This window comes from Hetaerina americana, unplaced genomic scaffold, assembly GCF_022747635.1.
Source record: "Hetaerina americana unplaced genomic scaffold, ioHetAmer1.1.p SCAF_1, whole genome shotgun sequence".
In the NCBI taxonomy this organism is placed as follows: Eukaryota; Metazoa; Arthropoda; class Insecta; order Odonata; family Calopterygidae; genus Hetaerina; species Hetaerina americana.
This window is the reverse complement of record NW_027286069.1, coordinates 8,036,957-8,059,157: the sequence shown is the minus strand read 5'-3', so window position 1 is coordinate 8,059,157 and position 22,201 is coordinate 8,036,957. Positions and strand designations below refer to the sequence as shown.

The window sequence follows — 22,201 nt, the reverse complement described above, 5'->3', positions numbered from 1 at the left end:
CGCTTGGAGCCAAAGGTGTTGATATTGTTTCGTCAAGCAAGCTGGAATGTGAAGGCAGCGCAGCGAAACAAAGCAAGCAAACAAGCCTTGACGAGTGACTGTACGAGGACGTATTTCTATTGTTTGCCATTCTGCCGCGGTGCGAAAGGAAGAAGGGTTCCTCGCTCCCGTGAGCTTGGGTCTTTTATTTCTCCATTTCTCCGTCTTTTTCAAGACATAGAGAATGATATAAGTATCCTGTTTTAACACGGTAGCAATTCTCTTTGCTCTGAGCCCTTCTGATGTAGTATGATGACAAATGGAGTCCTCTCTGGAGTACCCAGGTATTATATTGCAGAAAAATTCATCGTATATCTGAAATACACAAACACACACGTGTGTTTGTATATATATATATATATATATATATATATATATAATTATACGTATTCCACATTGTACATATGCATATAAATGTGTATATATAACATATGTACATCAATTTACCATAATAATATATGTAGTTCATATATATACAATTGATTTAAATAAATTAGCAAGATGGCGTAGGCCAGCAAAATTATAGAAATCAACATAAAAAAGAACACACTAACCAATTCCTAAATTTTTCGGTGGCAAACCATCTTGTTCTACTTTTTTGAACTATGTTTCACATCCGTGAGGCTTTCGTTCACGTTATAAACGAGTGTGATTTTTCGGGTACCAGTCTTCCTGGGAAACCATAACCGGCACTAGTTTATTTTTATATTACTGTGTTTATGGTTTATATACATATATATATATATATATATATATATATATGTCTAGTTTTATATATTTGTTTATTATATAGCAATCTATATATATATATTATATAGTAATCAACCCGAAGGTCGTTTTGGTAGGTGATGGTAGAGTTCACCCCGTACTAAGCCGGACGGCGTGTGAAATTCACACATTAGGGTGGGGGGCCAGGTCTTTTCCCTGTAACGGTTTCCCAGGAAGATCTGGTACCCAAAATATCATATAGTTTGGGTGCCCAGAGAAGCTTGCTCGGGAATCGAACCCGGGCCCTCCGGGCAGCAGAGCAACGCTCTACCCCTGGACTACCGCGACCCACTCACTCGTATATATATACAAATATACGAGGGTCATCCGGAAAGTAGTACCCGTTCGTGCCGCATGAAGTGCTGACGACGCGAGTAGCCGCTGGACGAGGTCAGATAGCTTCAGTGGCTTGTCTGCCTTCTCTGAGCCAAGTTGCGTGACGCTAGCATTGCCTGTGTTGTTTCTGTGATTGTTTACAATGTTTAAAAAAATTGAGAACGCCGCCAGTTGTGAAGTGAGGGCAGTGATTAAATTCCTCAATGCAAGAAACGTTCGCCCATGTGATATTCATCGCCAATTAAAGGAGGTGTATGGAGACAATGTAATGGACGAGTCGTCTGTTCGGCGGTGGTGTCGCAACTTCAACATGGGGAGGGGGAACACACACGACGATGAGCGTTCGGAGAGACCGTCTGTCATTACAGACCAACTGGTGAGCTCAGTTGACGAATTCGTGAGGAACGATCGGCGCGTCACAATTGATGACATCTGTGAGCATTTTCCCAATGTTTCTCGAACAATTGTTCATGAAATTGTTAAACACCATCTGCATTATGCAAAAATTTGTGCAAGATGGGTCCCTCGCGTATCTCAATGAGCTGGCGGCGAAGGACTATGCAGCAGGAATACAGAAACTTGTCACACGTTATGACAAATGCCTTAATTTGCTTGGAGATTATGTTGAGAAGTAGTTTAAAGTATCCTCTTTCAAATAAAATTTTTTATGTTTGTTAATATTTACTTTTGTGTCTTTATTTCACGAACGGGTACTACTTTCCGGATGACCCTCGTATAATATGCACACGTTTATATACATATATTTGTATCAAGATATACCACTGATCTTGTCGATCTTGTGGTCTTACTACTTTTTTCACTGCAATCAAACGTATTTTTTCTCAATTTTTTATAGATATACGCGGTCTATTTTAGAGATAAACCTTTCATTAAATTCGAGGCCCGGTGTTCATGTGTTCATTGCCTTACTCGGAGGTTTTTCAAGAATGATTCACCATTATTTATGAAAACTTTGATCATCGATTCATTTCGTCGCAGTGTTTTCACTCTCCCAAAACAGGGGTATTAATCTGCTGGCACCAGATGCTGCATTCTACTTATATATTTCAGAGAATCAGATGAGATTCAGGAATATTGAATTAAATATTTGTAATTCTGCCTTATGTATTCGTCTAAAAATGAAAGGCTGCTTATTCTTTGGACTTGTATATTTTCGAATAGCCCTATAAAAACATCGATATTTTGTGAGGCTATAAAAAGAAACGCCATTGAAAATTTAGCAAAAATGTCCTTCCTAGTTTTAAATTAAACGCTTGGAAACCGTAAAAAGTTTTTAAATGGATTGTTTTGTTCTCGTAGACAGAGGGGTAAATGCCTGTATCTCATGGTTTTGCGTAGAATAGGTCTTAACAAACAAATCCAATATCCTATGCTACAATAAGCTCCTCTTCAACTTCGTATACTTACCTCATCCCTTCATTCCATCCAACAGCTCTAACCTATTCCTGACCCTTCCTCGCTTACCTAATATTTTCCTCTCTATCACTGTCAACATCCCATTGACAATCAAAATGCTCTCCATCCATCTTTCCTGCGTCGTTTAGATTTCCCTCCCCTCCCCACCATAGCTAAAATTTCATCATTTGTTTTCCTTTCTATCCACTTAACCTTCTCCATTTTTTTCTAAACCCACATGTCAAAAGCCACCAATCTACGCCAATCATTTTGCTTCAATGACTATGTTTTCGCGCCACACAAAACCACGTTCCATATCAAAGTTGTCTCAAGTGGTATCTTAGTCTTCTTATCAAAAATTAATGTCATGAAAAAGTTTATTTTGTAACGTTAGCTTATTGTGTTTTGTATATGTGATACAATGTTGATTGGTTTGACTCAATGCATTGTTTGACTTCAGCAATATTACAATTTGAAACTTGTTTAGGTCGCTTGCCTCTGAAGATTAAAAATGCTCTCCACGTAGGTTTTCATCAAATTTAGGAAAATTCTTCACATTCTTTTTTGCGAAATATTCAGCAGCAAAATTTGCTTGGACTTGTCCTGAGTCTTCATCGAATTTCTGGCTTTGTAATTTCTCCTTTTGCCATTGATATGACTTTGGAGAATTTACAATGCAACAATTAAGTGTGCTCCGTTTACAATGTTAATTATTCATCTATATCTACACAATACCGCGCGAGCCGCTCAAAGGGTGTATGGCGGGGTGTGTGACGACACCACCCGTAAAACAAATGAAACTACGTGCACTGGTATTGTTGTGACATGTTGATTCACCATTCTCAGAATATTGAAAAATAATAATACCATACCTTCCCCACCGATTTGGTATTTTTTTATGTTCGTAGTGCGGGAGATTTCAACATAGGATAATTTCATTTGCCCTCAGGATCAAAATGGTGTGGCCAAATTCCTTTTGCAATTACAAGAGCCGAAAGAAACTTATCCCCTCACTCTCAACACCAACTTCAACTGCAAACAAAGCCTGAAATGAACATCCTCTTGTCCGTGTGTTAGCAGTTTCAAAATCCACCGCATATAAGCACGTATCATGTGAAGTTTCTTTTTAACAACATAAGGATGACAATTAGTGAAATGTCCAGGATTTCTGGTAGTGATATTACGTTACTTGACGATCTTCTTTCACAGTGGTGACTTTTCGTGGAACCCATCACGCACAAACACGCCTGATGTATAGTGTCTCTCTTATCAATATGTGGTTGTCACACAATGATTTTTTTGTTTTTTAAATGGTCGATATTAACTTTTATTCAATAATATTCTCCCATAAATCTTCAGATCTTCTTTTCCATATACAAATGTATATCTAATCTACTTGTAAAAATCTATCTGTATTAATTACAAGACCAGGTTTCTTAAAAAAATACGTCAAAAAGTTCTGACGTTACACTGTAGCGAAACCTGAGTGAGCATCAACTAATTTTATTGTATAAACTTGAAATATTATTTTACCTCATCAGAATAATAAGGAAGTTCCGCAAGGTATGGTGAAAAACAGTTTCTTCTTGCTTCAATCAAAAGTTTTGTAAATGCATTCCTATCTTGAAGCCATTAGCCGCTTGTATTTTCGTAAAATCATGAGACAACTCACAATTTTTTCCAATTTTAAAGATATCTGTGACACGTGTTTATTAATCATCATCAGAAGAATATTTGTGGAATTATAGTATAGTGGGGTGAATGCGACGTGATCATTATTTTCCGACGTGAAACATACAATTCATCATAATGAAAGATGATACAGATCCTCAGAAATGCACTTTTATGCTTCCGTGGTCGTCCGGCTCCTCAACGGCCGGCTCCTTCGCTGCCCAGCATCTCTGCTCCTCAGCGATGTTCAATTCGGAAAAACCAATTCTCGTGGACGGACCCCCGTTACTCCGGTCGGGGCTCCACTGTGTTGCCTTTCCAGCCGCCTAGGCTTCTAAGGCAGGGCGTCGTCTTCTGCGTTGTCACGGCGTTCTGGCGATCCCTGCTACTGAAGCCTGGGCCTCTTCTTCGCTGGGAGGGCATCTTGGCGATCCATGCTCGCAATGGGGCGCTTATAGCGGTCCCACGTTGAAACCTGGATCTCTCCGAGGCGTCGGATGGTGGCGACGTCTGAATCCGCAGCCCTCTCGAAGAATCTTCGAGACAGCTCCGGAAGAAGGACGTTCAGAGGTTCCATGTTCCCGTCCTGGTGCATCTCTTCCACGCGGGCGTAGCGCCCGCATCCCAAGATGCATCGTAGCGCAGAGTTCTGCACCACTTGGATGAGAGCGAGGGTAGACTTCGGCACTCCTGACCATACCGGCGCTGCGTACGTGATAACAGGCAACACGCACGCTCGGTACAGTCGACGCTTCGTTTCCGAGCTCAGGACCCCCGGACGAATAATCGGCCGAAGCCGGTTAAGCGCCGCGAAGGCCTTCCCTCGGACACGTCGCGCTTGGGCGTTCCAAAGGAGTTTCCGGTCCATCAGCACTCCGAGGTAGAGAACCTCGGATTCCCACGGAAGGGTGACTCCATTCACCGACAGCTCCTCTTCTGTCGGCGCTCCTCTGCCGGTATGGAAGACGATTGCCTTCGTTTTCCCGGCATTGACTGCAAACCGCCAGCGACGATACCACGAAAGTAGCTCGTCGACGACGATCTGCAGCCTCTCCACGGCGAAAGATATTCGCCGGGAGCTGCACAGGAGCGCCGCGTCGTCCGCGTATAGTGACAGGACCTCGTGCCTCCCATGACTCCTGGGAATGTCATGGGAGAAGATGTTGAATAATACTGGCCCGAGAACCGAACCCTGGGGGACACCAGCGGAGATCCGGTGCACCCCAGAGAACGAGTCAGACCAGGAAACGACGAAGGTCCTGTCTCTTAGGTAGGAGCGGATCACCTCGATGATCCACGTCGGGAAGTGGAGTCTCCGCATCTTCAACAGCAGTGCCTGGTGCCAGACGCGGTCAAACGCCTTGCTGACGTCGAAAAATGCGCCTGCCACCGACATCTTCCTGTTGAAGGCGTCCGTGATGAAGTCCGTGGTTCTCACCAGCTGATGGACCGTGGAATGCCGCTCGCGGAAGCCGAACTGCTCATCCGGGAGGATGTCAGCCTCTCGGACGAAACCTACTATCGGCTCCAGCAGAAGTCTCTCGTACATCTTCCCGAATCCGTCGAGTAGAGAAATGGGCCGGAAGTCTCCGGGTCCCACCTCCGTCCTCGACGTCTTCGGGAGACATATGATCCTCGCTCTCTTCCAAGTGGTCGGGAAATAGGAAATCCTGACGCAGCCGTTGTAGATGCTGGTCAGGTACGCCACCGCTGCATTCGGAAGTTCCCGGATGACGATATTGGGTATATCGTCATTTCCCGGGGCTTTCCTCTTGCGTAAGCAGCGTATCGTGCCCAGAACGTCCTCCTTCCGGAACTGGGGAGCAGCCTTAGCATCTTCAGGGGCAGCATTCACCGCTTCCTCCGACACCGCGATCTCCTCCTCGATGGCCGCCGAATCCGCGTTCCCGGGGTTAGGACTGAAGGTGCCCTCGAGATAGGTCGCAAGCATTTCTGCCTTCGCCCCGGGAGATGTCGCCACCTCATCACCGCAGAATACGATGGGGTCCAGTCGCTGGCTTCCTCGCAGCTTCCTGCAGATCTTCCAGATCTCTTCCATGTCCTCCGCGCCATCCTCCCGCAAGAGATCTTCCCGTAGGTGCGCCTCCCAGTTGTCCGAGCGGACTTCCTGGAGGGCGCAGCGGACTTCCCGGTCAAGCGCATGTAGCTGCTGCCGAAGGTCGTCGGTCCTGTACCGCTGCCAGCGCCTGCGGATGTTATTCCGGCGCGTGATGAGTCCGCGAACCGGGGGAGGAAGCGGCACACGCAAGTAGTACGAGCGCCTCTCCCTTCTAGGAATCGCAGCCTCAATGGCAGCGGTGATGGTAGCAGTGAGATGACCGACCATTTGGTCTGCCATCTCCTCCGATGTTGGTGGAGTCAGTTCCCTCGGCAGCTTACCAGCGATGAGCCCTCGGAAGGTCTTCCAGTCCGCGGCACGAAGGTCAAGTTGAGATCTGGCTGGAATCACTGGAACTCTGGTCCCCAGCAGCAGGATGGTCGGGTTATGATCCGACGACAGTTCAACACACGAGTGCATACTGAGAGACGTCCGGACACCACGTGAGATTGCAATGTCAAGGACGTCTCCAAGCTGGTGCGTCGCCGTCGCCGGGCCAATCACCGTTAGTCCCTCGTCGTCTGCAAGCTCGCGGAGGGCTTGTCCTCTCGTGTTGAGAGACCTTGAATTCCAGGTGGGGTGCTTGGCGTTGAGGTCTCCCAGAATGATGGCCGGGCTGCCGTTTCCTAGTAGGTCCAGGATGAGATCCGGGTCCCAGGGCTTCCCTGGCGGGAAGTATAGGGAAGATATCCGGAGCCATCCTCCCCGCGTCCGGACGTCCACCGAGACAGCCTCCGCGTTCCGATGAGTGATCATTCGGCACGCTCGGTGTTCAATGTTATTCCGGACGAGGATGGCCGCACCTCCTGATGTTCGACCACCCTGGCGCTGAAGTTCCCGATCAGACCTGAAGATGGTCCAGCCGGGGAGTCTCCATGCGTCGGACGGACGGAGATGCGTCTCATTGATGGCTGCAACGGCAGCATTCTTGTCCTGGAGGAACGCCCGAAGTTCTTCACGACGGCGAAGAATGCCGTTGGCGTTCCACTGGACGAGCACTAGCGGGTCTCTACCCATGACTGGGTGAAGAAACCGATCTTGCGCTCGCCAGTTCCTCCAGGAGTGAGAGGAGCAGGAGCCCTTGCTTGCTGCTGATGTGCCGCCTCAGAGTCTTGGAGATCGTCGCAACTGTCACCCAAAGCTCCTGGTCCTCCTGCAGAGCAATGGAGGCGACGGGAGCGACAGCCGCGGAAGCAATCTCTGGGTCACGGGGAGCGTTGGTCCTGACAAGGGCCGTCCTTGCCTGGTCCGGGGGTGCGTCGGTCGGCGGTGTTTTGGCTGGCTTTTCCGCTGCAGCTTCCTCCTTCTTCTCCGCAGGAGCTAGAAGGGAGTTCTTCTTCTTCTTTTTGGAAGACTTAGAGGGCACAGGCTTGGCGGCGCCTGCTGGCGTCGGCGTTCCCCGGTCCTCTGCCGTACTCTCCTTCTCCATTGTCCCCGGAAGGACTTCCCCTTTGACTTTCGGGGCCGAGGTTGACAAGTCCTCGGTCCTCTCTGTGCTCGGGGGAGGGGAAGAGATCTGGTACCGGGCGTTTGTCGCCGTGTCTATCTCCATTTGGTCCTGAGAAGGGCCTTTTAAGATCGTGGCGAAGGATTTTCCCCCCTCCACTTTCTTCGCTGCAGCCCTTGCCGGCACAGGTTTCTTCGCCGGCTTCCCAGCAGCCGGAGCAACCTTTCTTTTCGCGTCGCCGTTTTCCTTGTGGCGGCGGAAGGCCTCCATCACCACAGGACAGCGTCGAGCAACAGCAGCGTGGTCACCTCCGCAGTTTGCGCAGATGGCTGCGTCAGTCCTCCCCCTGGAGCACTCCTCCACTCGATGGGCTCCAGCACACCGAAGGCACCTGGTGGCGCAGCGACATGCAAGGGAAATGTGCCCGAAGCGCATGCAGTTATTGCACTGCAACGGGCCACCTCCCCCACGGCACTGTTCCACCGTGACGAAGCAGTAGTGCAGCTTTCGGATGTCCCTTGGCTGCACTGCTCTCGGCGTCCTCACGACATTCGCCACGAGGCGATCAATGGGGACCGGTTTCCCAGCCTCCATGGCCGTCAGGCGACGAAGGCTTCTGACGACGTAGCCAAGTGACTGAAGGGCCGCAGTCACCTTGTCATCGCTGACCCACCGAGATACGCCCTTGATGAAAAGCTTCACCCCGGGAATTCTCTCGATGGGCTGAGTGTGGTATTGGATCCTCAAGGAATCCAGTACCGCAGTCGCCTTTCGGTGACCCTCAATGGTCTCGGTGACGAGTCGGATGGAAGATCGCCTGACCTCCAATCCAAACTCGTCCCCGAGTTCCTTTTCCAGTCGCTCGATGAGCCCCTGGACGTCCGTGACGCCATACAGCACAATGGGAGGCGTCTTCCTTTTTGTCACCGTTGGTGCTCCTTCGGTGGCAGCAGGCCTCGGGATGGCGTCGTCCGTAGGGGTTGACGTCTTCTTCTTCTTTTTCTTTGAGCCGACGACGGTAAAACCGTCGCCCGACTCGTCGCCCGAGTCCAGGGCTCGGGCAGCTCCCTCCTCATCACCTGGGAGCGCCGAAGACGAAGTTGGTTGCGAGGAAACCGGCAGCACCGTTTTTCTCGCTTCCTTCTTCCTCTTGGCGGTCTTGCGACCTTGCTGGTCGTCAACTCCAGTTTGGTCCTGAAAAGGGCCGCTGGAGCTATCCTGTGTCACCGTTGGTGCTGGATCTGTTTTTGTGGCACGTACGTTGCCAGCGGTCTCCTTTGGTTTCGCCGTCCACGGGATCGGGGAAGCCGACGCTGGCGCCAACTCCCCTCTCCCGAACACACGACGAAGGTCCTCAGGAGACACAATTCCAGACGACGACGTCCTGTCGCCAGTTGATGCTGTACGGCGATGCCCCTTCGTCCTCTCCTGAGGCAACGCGAGCGCTGAGTCGGCCTTAACTGCACGAGGCATAGCGGGCTCTCTCTTCTTCAGAAAAAAACGTCGGAAAAAGCGCTAAGTCCCGAAGGACCCCGCCGCTATCGTACCATTTCGGAGCTAATGGCCCCGAAATGGCCGAAGCGTTTTCGCCGTTTGGCAGGCGGCTGGTCTTCTGCTCTCCCTGTCGCTGCTAAAGGCCGGGGATGTTTATCCCATGGGAAAACCACTACATCAGTGATGCCGTGGATTTCGCCATGGGATGAGGATGCTGCTTTCTTCTGAAACGTCTGCGCTCGCTCCCGAAGTGCGGCTTCCAGCGGGATCACGCCCGAGAGTTGTTGGAGTGCCTCGTTGCTTGGGGTCCACCCTAGTTGCAGTGCTGCTCGTAGGTTGGACCTGTCCGCCGTGTGCAGCCTATTCTTTGCAGCTTCACACATAATGCCGCACCGTAGTTTAATATTAGTGGGATAATACACTGCGTTCAACTTGTATGTGATTTTCGGGGTGTTTTGCCTTTCAAAAACAAATACTTAATGACAGTTTGATACTAAAGATTTTCCATTTTCTTAGAAAAAGTTCACTCAAACAATTGTCAATCAACAACTGAGAATCCAGATGGCTGAAATTTTGGTGAGTAACTTTTAATGCATGCGCAAACATATTTCTCAACTTTCGTTGAAGAGTACTGCCATCTTTTCTTTGAAGTCGGAAACGTTTCAGCCAACTGTCGTAAGCTGAGTGAAATAAGGTGGAATTGGCTTTGAAAAATGGTTTATTGCATTGTGTGATCTTAGGGTGTTCAGACGATGCTAGGCGAGGCTCAGTCCTAGATTCGTGAAGAATTTTCCCTTGGCGATAGACTTCTTAATCATGATGAACAACTGTAGATTTTTAACTCACTTATCCATGATACATGCTCCTTGGAGAATTTGAAGTGACTGTCATTCATACTTACGCACAGCAGCGCTACCAAGGTTTGCTTAGAGCACTTCAAACGGGCGTAGGAATGGCACGCGCCAGGAACGACTTCCAGTCACCGAGAGAAGTCACTCCGCCCCGCGTGACAACCGGATTGCCACAAGTTAATACTTTAGTGGCGCGCGCACGTGAAACAGGCGGCGGCAAGAGCGCATCGGCCATTCCGCACGCACGCGCTCCCCTTAGGCCCTGAAATACTTGGTCCGCATTGGCTTTGGGAATGTGTCCGCCGGCGGCAGCCGTATAATGATTTCGCCGTCACGGGACCTTTTGTTTGTTCTCTGTGGGTTGGTTTTGGGAGGAGTTCGCCGATGGGCCGAGCGCTCCCATCAGCTGCCGGCATTTGGAAGGCATGACGGATTAATAATGGCCTCGTTCCAGGTCCATATCTCTCTCGGCCAGTCACGCGTTCGCTCAAAGTCAACGGCGGAAAACGGTCTCTCCTGTCCCCATAATACGCCGACACCGAAGCAATAAACCAGCGGTGGACGCCCGGCGAACGAACTCTTTCGGTTTCCCCGAGTCGCGTGTGCTTCTTATTTAGGGCGCAAATTTCGGGTGAAAGAGGACCGGAAGGAAGAGACCGAGCAGTGACTTTGCTCACCTCGTGCTACGTACTTACATCTGATCGTTTTCCAATATCGAACGAACGTATTTTTACATGAAAGTAAATCTTATCGATCCGAGAATCTTTTAAAATCTGAATTTTTCACCTTTCCATTCTATAGATTGGGTTCTATAAATCGCAAAGTCCTGACCATGACAGGAGTATACGATATCGATCCTCAGGGTATTCATCCACAGAGGATCCATAGTGAGCGCCTTCCATTCGACAGGCAATTGTTTGCACAACATGGAAACCCGTCATTAAAGTACCACCATTTGGTCCAAAACAGACGCGTCAAGAATCAAACTCGGGTCCTTGGCGTGGAAATCCAGCAGAGTATTCACTGAAACTTTTGAACACGATCGGACTGACCTTTTCTTTTTACATTTCACTCTTTTTTCCCGGCAGAGACCGATTCTATTGTACCCAAGGTGATCATGTTGCCTTGGAATTATTTTCCATTAAAATTGGTGTGGCTTATCGAAAATTTTACTCGTAGTAGAAGTCATAAAAAAATTTAATCATTAACCCAAACGTTTTACGAAAATCTACGCTCCCCCTAAAACAATGCAGTGTAATATACCTTTGCCACGACCGGTTTAGAGTAAAAGTTGAGCTAGACTCCCTCGCTTAATTATCGTCAGAGAATATCTGTATTTATCATTACTGCAAGCGTTTTCAAAACCCTTCGGCACGATCCTTATTCACAGCCAAGAAGGTAAGTGGTACAACGAATACTTCTATATTTTTGCATAATTTTAAATAGTACATCAAACATTAGTGGCCGTCGATTCGTGTATGACGATCCATTAAATGGAAGTGTTCGGGACGCGGGAGCCGCTTCCCTCCACGTGAACTGATATCGCCTCCCTTGTGTGCAGGGCTGGGAGGAGTCGTCGCGTGGTCCACCACCGCAGCCCTCCAACATCCTGCCGCTCCCGCTGCCGCCCTCACTCGAGGCCATCTTCGGTGGGGACGCCGAGGACCACGTGGACAAGATGGCGGGCGCCGTGGTCGTCGAGCCCATGGCCGCCGAGGACGCGTCGTACAGCCTCACCTGGTGAGTGATCCGCCCACCTCACGAGCGCAGTGTGAGAGGCAGCTGTCGACTGCGATAGTTGTTTTTCTCTTATTCCTTTGCCTCTTCGTTCCTTATGTACTTGTAGTATGTAGTCTGATGGTAGAGTTTTTAAATTGAGTTGTTGAATTTTCCTTGCTCTTGCAGCATTTCAAAAGTCTGATCAATCTGCTCTGATTCTGTTTTTTCTTTTATTTTTGAATCAATCTTTGACGATATTTCAGAAAGTGTATCTTTTATTAACCCAGATTATTTCTTTTGTCTTTGCTTGACCATGAGCTACTGGAACGTAATCTCTCTGCGTACACAGAAGGAAGAGAAGTTTCCAAAAGGCTAATGGAGCTCATCAGTAGTTTGCCTCTCATGCAATTATGGTGGTTAATGAAGCAAAACCCCTTTAAAAAAGTAATTTATGTTGCCGCACCCGGTATTATAAAAAATGTATTCCGCAACCTCGTACTACATAGTGCTTGTCTCGAACGATGATTTGTGAGTTTTTTAAACCAAACTGATTAATATGAGTGCTAGAAGAAACCTACACTTTAGCCACATCGGAATATTCCAGGAGAACCGTGTAAAAACTCAAAGCCAATACGAGGCATCAGCACAAGATAAGGGAAGTCAGTAAAGAGTTGACAGTCAGTGGGGAGAAGGTCAGTAACTATCGATGAACTTGGGCAAATGTGTTTGAATAATTTGTAGCCTCCATCAAAGTCAGCGATCTAAGAGCAAAAGCGACGGCGGCACTTTTTTTAATATACCTGTGATTTCTTTGGAATTTTAATTTTCATTTCAACGTGAGAACTTATCAAATAAAAATATCAAATTATTTTGGGAGTACCTGGGGTCAAAATTGGCAAAGCAGTAAGCAAATCTTTAGGAGATTTGTCTTAAATTTTTATGAGAGATGAAGATAGAACATCTGGATAGAGATGTAAGTAAAAACATCAGTCAAGATTTTAACACATTAACCGTGCTTTTGTATGATTTCAAAACATTGGATTTAGAGGAAAGACAATGAGCTTAGATTGTCAAATTTTGATTGATCACTATGGAAAAGAATGAAAAAATTGATCTCCATAAAAATAGGCAGAAGGATTTGTTCGTGTGGCGGAAGAGAAGTGAAATTACGCAAATTAAAATTGGAATTGAAAATATATTCATTATCTAACGAAAAACTTGGAATGATAAGGAAATTGATTGCTCCAGAGCCAAGAAATAAAATGAATATTAGAACAATTTTAAGATAATGAAATGGTTCGAACCTTGGCCTCTTAGGCAAAGCAATGGGTGCAGGTTGAAGAACTTTGCGATGCAGAAACGGAGAAGGATGGAGGAAGTAAAGCGGGGGGAGAAGACCGTTGTAACAAAGGATCTTTATAAATAAAGAAGCAAATACGAGGGTCATCCGGAAAGTAGTACCCGTTCGTGAATTAAAAAGACAAAAGTAAATATTAACAAACATAAAAAATTTTATTTGAAAGAGGATACTTTAAACTACTTCTCAACATAATCTCCAAGCAAATTAAGGCATTTGTCATAACGTGTGACAAGTTTCTGTATTCCTGCTGCATAGTCCTTCGCCGCCAGCTCATTGAGATACGCGAGGGACCCATCTTGCACAAATTTTTGCATAATGCAGATGGTGTTTAACAATTTCATGAACAATTGTTCGAGAAACATTGGGAAAATGCTCACAGATGTCATCAATTGTGACGCGCCGATCGTTCCTCACGAATTCGTCAACTGAGCTCACCAGTTGGTCTGTAATGACAGACGGTCTCCCCGAACGCTCATCGTCGTGTGTGTTCCCCCTCCCCATGTTGAAGTTGCGACACCACCGCCGAACAGACGACTCGTCCATTACATTGTCTCCATACACCTCCTTTAATTGGCGATGAATATCACATGGGCGAACGTTTCTTGCATTGAGGAATTTAATCACTGCCCTCACTTCACAACTGGCGGCGTTCTCAATTTTTTTAAACATTGTAAACAATCACAGAAACAACACAGGCAATGCTAGCGTCACGCAACTTGGCTCAGAGAAGGCAGACAAGCCACTGAAGCTATCTGACCTCGTCCAGCGGCTACTCGCGTCGTCAGCACTTCATGCGGCACGAACGGGTACTACTTTCCGGATGACCCTCGTGGTAAAAAGAGGTTTTAGTTGAAGTAATTCGACGAAGGCATAAAACTAGGTTAAAGAAAACATGCATACGTAGAATTCTATATGAACTGAATTAGTTCGCTGAAGGGTCACTTATTATTATGATTATTTTAATTGATTATTTAAATTTCTATGATACTGGGACAAACCTGCAGTTCGCAATCGGTTCACCGTTCTAGCATTCTCTCCATCACTCAAAGATGTCAGAAGCATCCGATGATTGCCGTAGTGTGTTTAGAAAGTCTCTAAGAATGTGCATTTTTTTCAAGGGCCACCCTAAATACACACGAGAATATTATAATTATTGAGCGGGGGGAGGTGCATGGCAAGCTTTCCTGGGACTCGTGTCGTCACGCACTCCCGGGTTACCCCGCCATCGAATCATGGGGAGATTTGTGTAGATTCGAACAAAACTCACTACTTTGATAATATTGAATAAATGCAAGGATTTTCAGGCATATTCTCTAATCGGAGAAATCAAGATTATAACTTCATTTTAGAAATTAATGGGGCTTAAATAATTGTTATTGCAATCCCCAGTACATAATGTACACATTGAAGTGTTTCATTTTATACAATATTCCTCAGAAGTTCATATGGCGGAAAAGCGAGTCGCGTGTGTTAATGAGTTTTCATGGGTGCCCAACTGGATTGGCTTGGGCCGGGTGTCGTCGGTCTAAATAGCCAATCGCTCTCTCCCCCTGAGACCAGGGGGATGTGCGAAGGATCAACGATGGCATCATAATGAGATCCCCGCTCTTTTGTTTCGCAGGTTGGAAGTGATCCCGCGGAGGAGCCACCGGCCGCTCATCCCGCCCCCCGGTTACCCTTTCCCGTTCCTCCAGGAGACGGTGGACGCCAACTTCCTGCCCTCAGGGGAGTGCATCCACAGGTGGGTACTGGGAGTGGTATGTCTAGGCGACGGCGTCGCCGGGGGAGGAAGTCCCGCCCCCGTGCGCTGGAAATGCTTACACATATGGGACCAACAAGCAGGGGAAGCCCGCGGTGGATAGAAATCTTTCGAGCCTCCGCACCTTATTAATTACACGTAATTCAGAGAAAAAGTTGCAATAAATACGATATCTTTAATTGATATTTTCTTATCGATTAGTAAATTCTTCTCCAACTGAAGACTTGGTCGTTGTACAAGTAACTGGATGGGACGATGGATGAGTTACTCCTATGAAGAGAATCGCTCGCCGTGGCATTGACAGGAGACAGAGAGAAGGGTGGAGGGGGGATTTACCAATCTGTGACCCAGTCATTGAATGGGCATGATCCCTTTCGACCCAATCCTCTTGGAGATCGATTGTGTTAAATCGAAAGGGCCCACCACAACCGCACTCTAATTAGAGTCAATTCCAATCGATCCAGGAGATCTTCGATCGTATAGGCTATTTACGAGGGGGGACCCAAAAGTAACAGGAATGTTGTTATAGATTCTTTAGTTCTCAATAAATTTGCATTACATTTTGTTCACCTTCAAAGTATTCCCCATTGACCACAATGCACTTCTCCAAGCGATGCTTCCATTGTTCGGAATATTTCTGAAATTAATTTTTTCGGGATGCCCTTTAGGCCTTTAGCGATTATTTTTGTTTTACCTCCTCCACAGTGTCAAAACGCTTTCCTTTCATGTCCCTTTTGAATCTGGGGAACAAAAAGAAGTCACAGGGAGCTAAAGTAATTGTAATAAAGGTATTGGGGGGGGGGGGTGGACAATTGATGTCATGCCGTTTTTTGTCAAAAACTGCATCACGGAGAAGGCGGTATGAGCCGGCGAGTGAGATGGTGAGAGACAAATTTGGCTGCAACCCTTTTCATATGCAAATCTTGGTAAAGATCGTATATGCAGAGCAATTCATCGCATTTATTATTATTAACTTGTTTATGAATTTATGTAGCTTGTGTGCTTAAATTACGCGCACTGTTTTCTTTTGAAGTTCTCTTTCTTTAGGATAAAAATAAGCGTTTATCTTCCCAAATCCAAAATCAGCTTTCTAAAATAAATTTTCCTTGATGCTTATGAATATTTTCCCAATACATGTTTTATTGATTACGCTGTCCCCTTTGATATCTGTTCTTTCCACACACACACACATATATATATATATATATATATATATATATATATATATATATATGTTTCTGTATATATGAGTATTTATTCGCCGTTTGGCGGGATTTCGTGTTTGAATGTATATATATATATATATATATACATTCAAACACGAAATCCCGCCAAACGGCGAATAAATACTCATATATACAGAAACATATATATATATATATATATATATATATATATATATATATATATATATATATATATATATATATATATATATATATATATATATGCTTTCATAGACGTAACACGGAAGTGCCGAATAGTACAATACACAGTAACACATAATATAGAAACACAAAAATTCTTCTGTTCACACCAAACCTACTAATAAGCAGCAATACCTTCATTACAGCAGTTGTCATCCCTCCCATACCAAGCGCTCCCTCCCTTACTCTCTTTCTATCCGCGGTCACCGCATTTGCAACCATCCCGAATCCCTTAACAAATACCTTAACAACCTTCACCACTCCCTCCTCCAACGTGGATACCCTGATTCTCTCCTCCATAAAAAAATACTTAAACATTCCTACACCCCCAAGCCTGCGTCAACCACAGACTCCCAGCCTCTCTCAATCTGTACTACCTACTTCCCAGGCATTCAGTCTCTCAAATTCATCCTCAAAGACCTATTCCCCATCCTCAAAAATCACAAAACTTCCTCCAACCTTCTCCCCAATTGCCCCTCTGTCACCTTCAAACGTCCCGCCAACCTAGCAGATATCCTCAAATCCACCAGGCCACTCTCAAAATCCCCTCACACCCCCAGAGCCATACCCACTCCATGTCATCGAGCAAGATGCAAAACCTGCCCAATTTTCACCACTCCACCCCACTCCATCCCACCATTCAACTCTCTCCCGCCCTTCCCCTATTCCTCTTGCACTTCCAAGAATGTTGCTTATCTTCTTACCTGTAAACTCTGCCCGTCCTTTTACATAGGCCAATGTTCCACACCACTTAACATTAGGATTAATAACCACCGCGCCTCGTGCAATCCCTCCTCCCCGTCCGCGGGTCTCCCCATCCCTAAACATGCTTCCCATCATAATACCCCCTTCAACCAGTGTTACAATGTTTCCGTCCTAGCGTCCCTTCCCACATCCGATAACCCTATAGAATTAAAAACCCTTGAATTGGCATTCATTTACATCTGTATGGCCTATCAGCATCCGGGCCTCAATGTCGTTCACTGATGGGAGTGGCCTAAAATTGTTACTTCCACCCCATCCCTCTCCCTTTCCTCTCCCCAACCATTCCTTCCACCCCTCCTTCGCCTCCCGTTCTCCCCTTCCCCTGGCCCCCTTCCCTTTCTCTCGCACCCCTCACCTCAACAATTCCAGCAGTCATTACTTCTATATCTTCAGAGGAAGACGGATTGTTTCCGTCGAAATATCAAGAAAATACGTGTGAGTGTTCTCTTTTTTTGTGTTTCTATATTATGTGTTACTGTGTATTGTACTATATATATATATATATATATATATATATATATATATATATATATATATATATATATATAATCTTTGTCACATATGAGTAAAATCCGATAACCTGTATTTTTTTGAAACAGGGGATGATTGAGGATGAAGTAGAATTTGCGTCGTGAAATCGATACAAATTGGTCACTGTTTGATTGCAATGACAAGGTATGCATATTTTTGCGTGAAGTCACCCATATTTTCAAATGCGTGTTATAATACAGGACTACAAATAATCAGGCAAACAATTTCTCGTCTCTTCTCTGGAAAAAACTCCTTTTACATTCGATACATTCGGCTATTTCCTCTCTGCTTAGGTTCTGCGTTTTTATACCAAAGCCCTTTCTCTTCACTCAATGGTAAATTCACTCACCATCATGCTCGACTAATTTCTCTCCTACAGAAGTTTACTAACGTATTTTAGCTAGGATATAAATATAATCAAATAAAAAATTTATAGTAAATCAACAACACTTATTAATGGAAAAGGCATAATGAGTGATCGTATACTTTTCAGTCGCATGATTTACTGTGCGCATTTTTTAAATATTATATTGTTATTTTTATATGTCATTTACACGTGGTACAAGGTTCATTGAGTTCGCATCATTATTGATAACCGGAAGCCGTCGCAAGTTTAAGCATGTTCAGTTCACATATGGTAGGAATAATAAGGCAGACATTATTTCAGCTTCTATATGATATTAGTGGTCTACGTCATATCTTAGTGGATTCAACTGATAACCATGATGGGCAATGAAACACTTTGTGTAATTCCACGCATATTATAACAAATTATTAGCGTCAACATCTTTACTGCGTCATTTTTAAGGTAACAATACATTTAACTGTGTTTTGTTGTTATTTTTGTATTACCTCCTTGAAAATCACAACTAGGGAAAATAAATCCAATTGCTGTTACTAGTTTGCATTACTGTACAATAATTCGTTGCCCTCCATGGAATTTCATCGCGTCCCAACAAAAATGATTTATCGCAATGATTTTCACCCACACCGTGAAGAATGTAATTCCTAACCAAACGAAGACTTTCACGCCTTTCATCATAGTCCCAATGGAATCACAGTTAACAAGCCCCTATTCCATTGCAACCCGCTTCATGGAATTGCTCTCCAATTATCGACACGTTCTTCAGTGGTATTTCTCCTCTTCCAGATGCCCGGAGCTGGGCGCGTGCATCAATGCGTCCCTGTGGTGCGACGGCCGCGAGCATTGCCCATCCGGCTTCGACGAGTCGCTGTGCGAGAACTCCCTGGGGCCGTCGTACCACCCGTTGCTGCGGCCGCCCCTGCTCTACGCCTCTCTCGCTGTACTCGTGATCCTGCTACTGTTGCTGCTGGCCCTCGGGCTGCGCCTCCGGGGTCGGCCCCGGGACGCCATCCCGGGCCTGCCCTCCCGCCACGCCCCGTGCCCCTCCTGCCTACCCAACGGCACCGCGGCCAAGGCCTCCGTGGACGGCAAGATGGGGGCCAGCTGACAGGAGGCCCATTCCGTGAGATACGTCGAGGTTGACCGCGTCACCACGGTCTAAGACGAGGACACAGACGACCCAGCGACCCGTGGCAAAGGGATAAAGGGAGCGACCTGCCGGATGGAAGCGCCCCCCCCCTCCGGCTCCCGGTGCCGCGCAGCACCCTGTTCCGCCCGCACGAATTGTCTCACCCGCTATAGCTCTTCTCTCAGCAAACCCATCGACGTCCAGTGGCCCCCAACAGACCACCACTCGACCGTTGAAATCTCTGCTCTCACATTTGTGTTTTTTATAGCTAGTCATTTGAATTTACCAGAGGAAGAATATATAGGTAATGTCAGCTCATTAATTGTCTCATATTGAATACATTATTTCATTCATAGCAAAAGTGCTAAACTACCCTCTCGACGAAATAACCACGTATGTGGTAGTGCCTGGCTCTAAATGAAAAAAAAATCAAGTTTTGTTATCCATTTTCGGGACCATTTCGATTTATTTGTTGACATGATTTGGTGAGACTTTGATTTTTCTCGACTGGGCCGTCGTCACCGGCGGTTCCTGTCCCCATCATCCTTCGTCCCTCCTCCTGCCGTGCGGGCGGCTCCGTTGACCGGGAGTCCCGACACTCATCCCACCCCAAGGGAATGTGTGACGGTGCCGGGGAAAGGTGGTGCATAATCTCGGTGCGGTCTGGACGAATGTCATCCCTACAAATCCTTTGCTTTCGCCGCGGGGATCCCAGCGGGTCTGTTGATCTCTGTGTCCACGAATGGCAAGTCCTCGACGATCAAGTATCTCTCGGAATGGAGAAGACAAACAAATGGAGAGCGATATCTCGCGTGTTGTTCACTAGCGGTTTTCTTTTCAAATTTTAAAAATATAATTAATAAGTGAATGAATATTGTAAGTAATTAATATTGCTATTGAAATATTTACTCGAAGATGTAAAACGGGACGGGATCCCGAAAAATGCTTGAACACTGTTTAACATTCCTCGCGCAGGCGCAGTGATTAGAAAGAGTGAATTGCGACTGAACTGGACACATTGAAGGGACACTCAATGTATGAATGCGAATGTGAAATTTCAGGTGACGAGGATTTAAAACGCATCAGTTAGTCTTTCTTTGATCACGAGGAGAGGGCGTAAGTAACGGACAACACTTTTTTCCGTAAATAGTTGATGAGGGAAAGATGATCCATACCAATGTGAATGCTTTTCTCAAGATTCTTGGTATTGTTTTTATGCCCTAATATTTATCATTTACTAAATAAGGAATCGTTCATTTTTTTCCTAGTATTCAGTTTTTACACTTTCGAAAATGGGAGTAGTGCGGGGAATAGCCTTTCACGTCCCATTATACGTAGAAAAAAGTGTTACTCGTTTAACTAGAAGACGATTGTAAAACTTTCGAAAAAAAATGGTAATGCTGCCAACGCACGATTAACGCTACCTGCCCTACTGCCGCGTGTATTTGAGAGACGCGACGATCATTAAAAAGGTTATCAATAATCCAATTATTATCATCCGTTGAAGATACCCAATTCCTACGCTTTCGTATTGTCTCGTTATGATAGATGATGCGCACACCGATGCGCTGCTTTTCTATTCCAAGTGTTTTTTTACTTCGTGGATTCCTTTGTTTACTGCCATGACGACCAGTGAACATGCAGAGGAATATCCACAGAGGGAGCAGTGTTTGAATTTGTGATTTTGCGTGTGTATGATACGTGAACACTCCTCGAAAATATATATCGTGTGCGCCCCCCCACCCCACCCCACCAACGTTTTTCCCCTCCTTATCCTTTAATCGGGGAAGTGATAGTGAGTTTGAAAACAAAAGAAAGTGGACTCTTGTGTGCGCGCCCTGAGATGTCCTCTCGTTCTCGCGATTGTGCGTGAACAGTGCGCGGGCCGTGCTTTGCTCAGAACTCCTCCGCACGCCGATTCGAAGAAAAGAAATCACGCGGCGTAGAAAAGAAGCACGTCCCGTCGCCACCAACAAACCCACGCGCCACCGCGCGGCACTTGGGGAGTCGGAGAGGGAGGAAGACTCGAGGAGGAAAATTTTTCCACCGTTTCACGAAGATGGTGCTGTGAGACAATGGTCACCATTCGAAGCATCACTGCCACACGCGCCGCTTTCGATGGTGCTCATTGCTTGTAGTAACTATAATGATAACTGTAGTGATAGAATGAAGTGAATACAGGAGAATAAGGGTTTTGTTGATATGTGCTAACTTTGGGAGAAATATTTGTATGTGAGAGTGTATGTGGATGGGTTATGAAGTCAGTTTCGTGGTTGCATCTTCTTCATCACACGCAATATCGCGTCTTAAGAGACGTGTAATGTCTATTCGATTGTTCCTTCAGTTCAGGACATGGTCACAATTTTCTCTCCACGGATTATATTCTCTTGGCATTTAGACTCACGGAAGAGTTTCGATTCGAAGTTTCATAAACGCTTGGCCGCTCGCGCGTATAGGCACCTACTACTGCGTGCCAAAATGCTAAGGCAATGTAAGCAGCGTATCCGACACCTCACAAACCAGCGATGTGACACCTGAGAAATACAGAAAGGGGATGAATCAGTCTGAGTTCCGGTAAGAAATTTGAAATGTATCTGAAATTCCGGTGTCCAGCCTATTTCAATATTCGCGCTATAACATCGTCTGTCGATGGAGGATTTTCGCGGTCGGCGAATGAGGGCGAGGTCACCTGCGATAACGGGCACTCGGGTCACAGACTGTGTGAAGTGGTGCCTTTCCTCGAGTCTGGCGTCTTTTTCTATCTCTAGGAAGTAGATTTTCAAAATTCTCATTTCCATGGAACTCCACTTTTTACAAAGGCGAAGATAAACTCTAAGATGGAATTGTCCGGAAAGTTTAATGGGTATGACCGCAGGAATCGAGTCTGAGGGACGATCGGCCAGGCTTCGGTCGGCCTCGATGCATTCACTCGCGAGAGATTTAGAATCCGAAGACCACCCAGTCATGAGATTAGTATCCCTTTCCTCGAGTGATATGACTCTTTGC

The 22,201-nt window shown here is 46.1% G+C and overlaps 1 protein-coding gene across 1 annotated transcript in view; it reads left to right on the top strand.

Annotated features, from left to right (window-relative positions):
• Positions 1-19,174, top strand: part of LOC139695126 (uncharacterized) — a 154,257-nt gene extending 135,083 nt beyond the window's left edge. The window contains exons 18-20 of the mRNA XM_071593773.1: positions 11,703-11,881; positions 14,842-14,961; positions 18,853-19,174. Coding sequence (XP_071449874.1) covers positions 11,703-11,881; positions 14,842-14,961; positions 18,853-19,174 — 621 coding nt within the window. The remainder of the gene's footprint in view (positions 1-11,702; positions 11,882-14,841; positions 14,962-18,852) is intronic.
• The last annotated feature ends 3,027 nt before the right edge of the window (positions 19,175-22,201 follow it).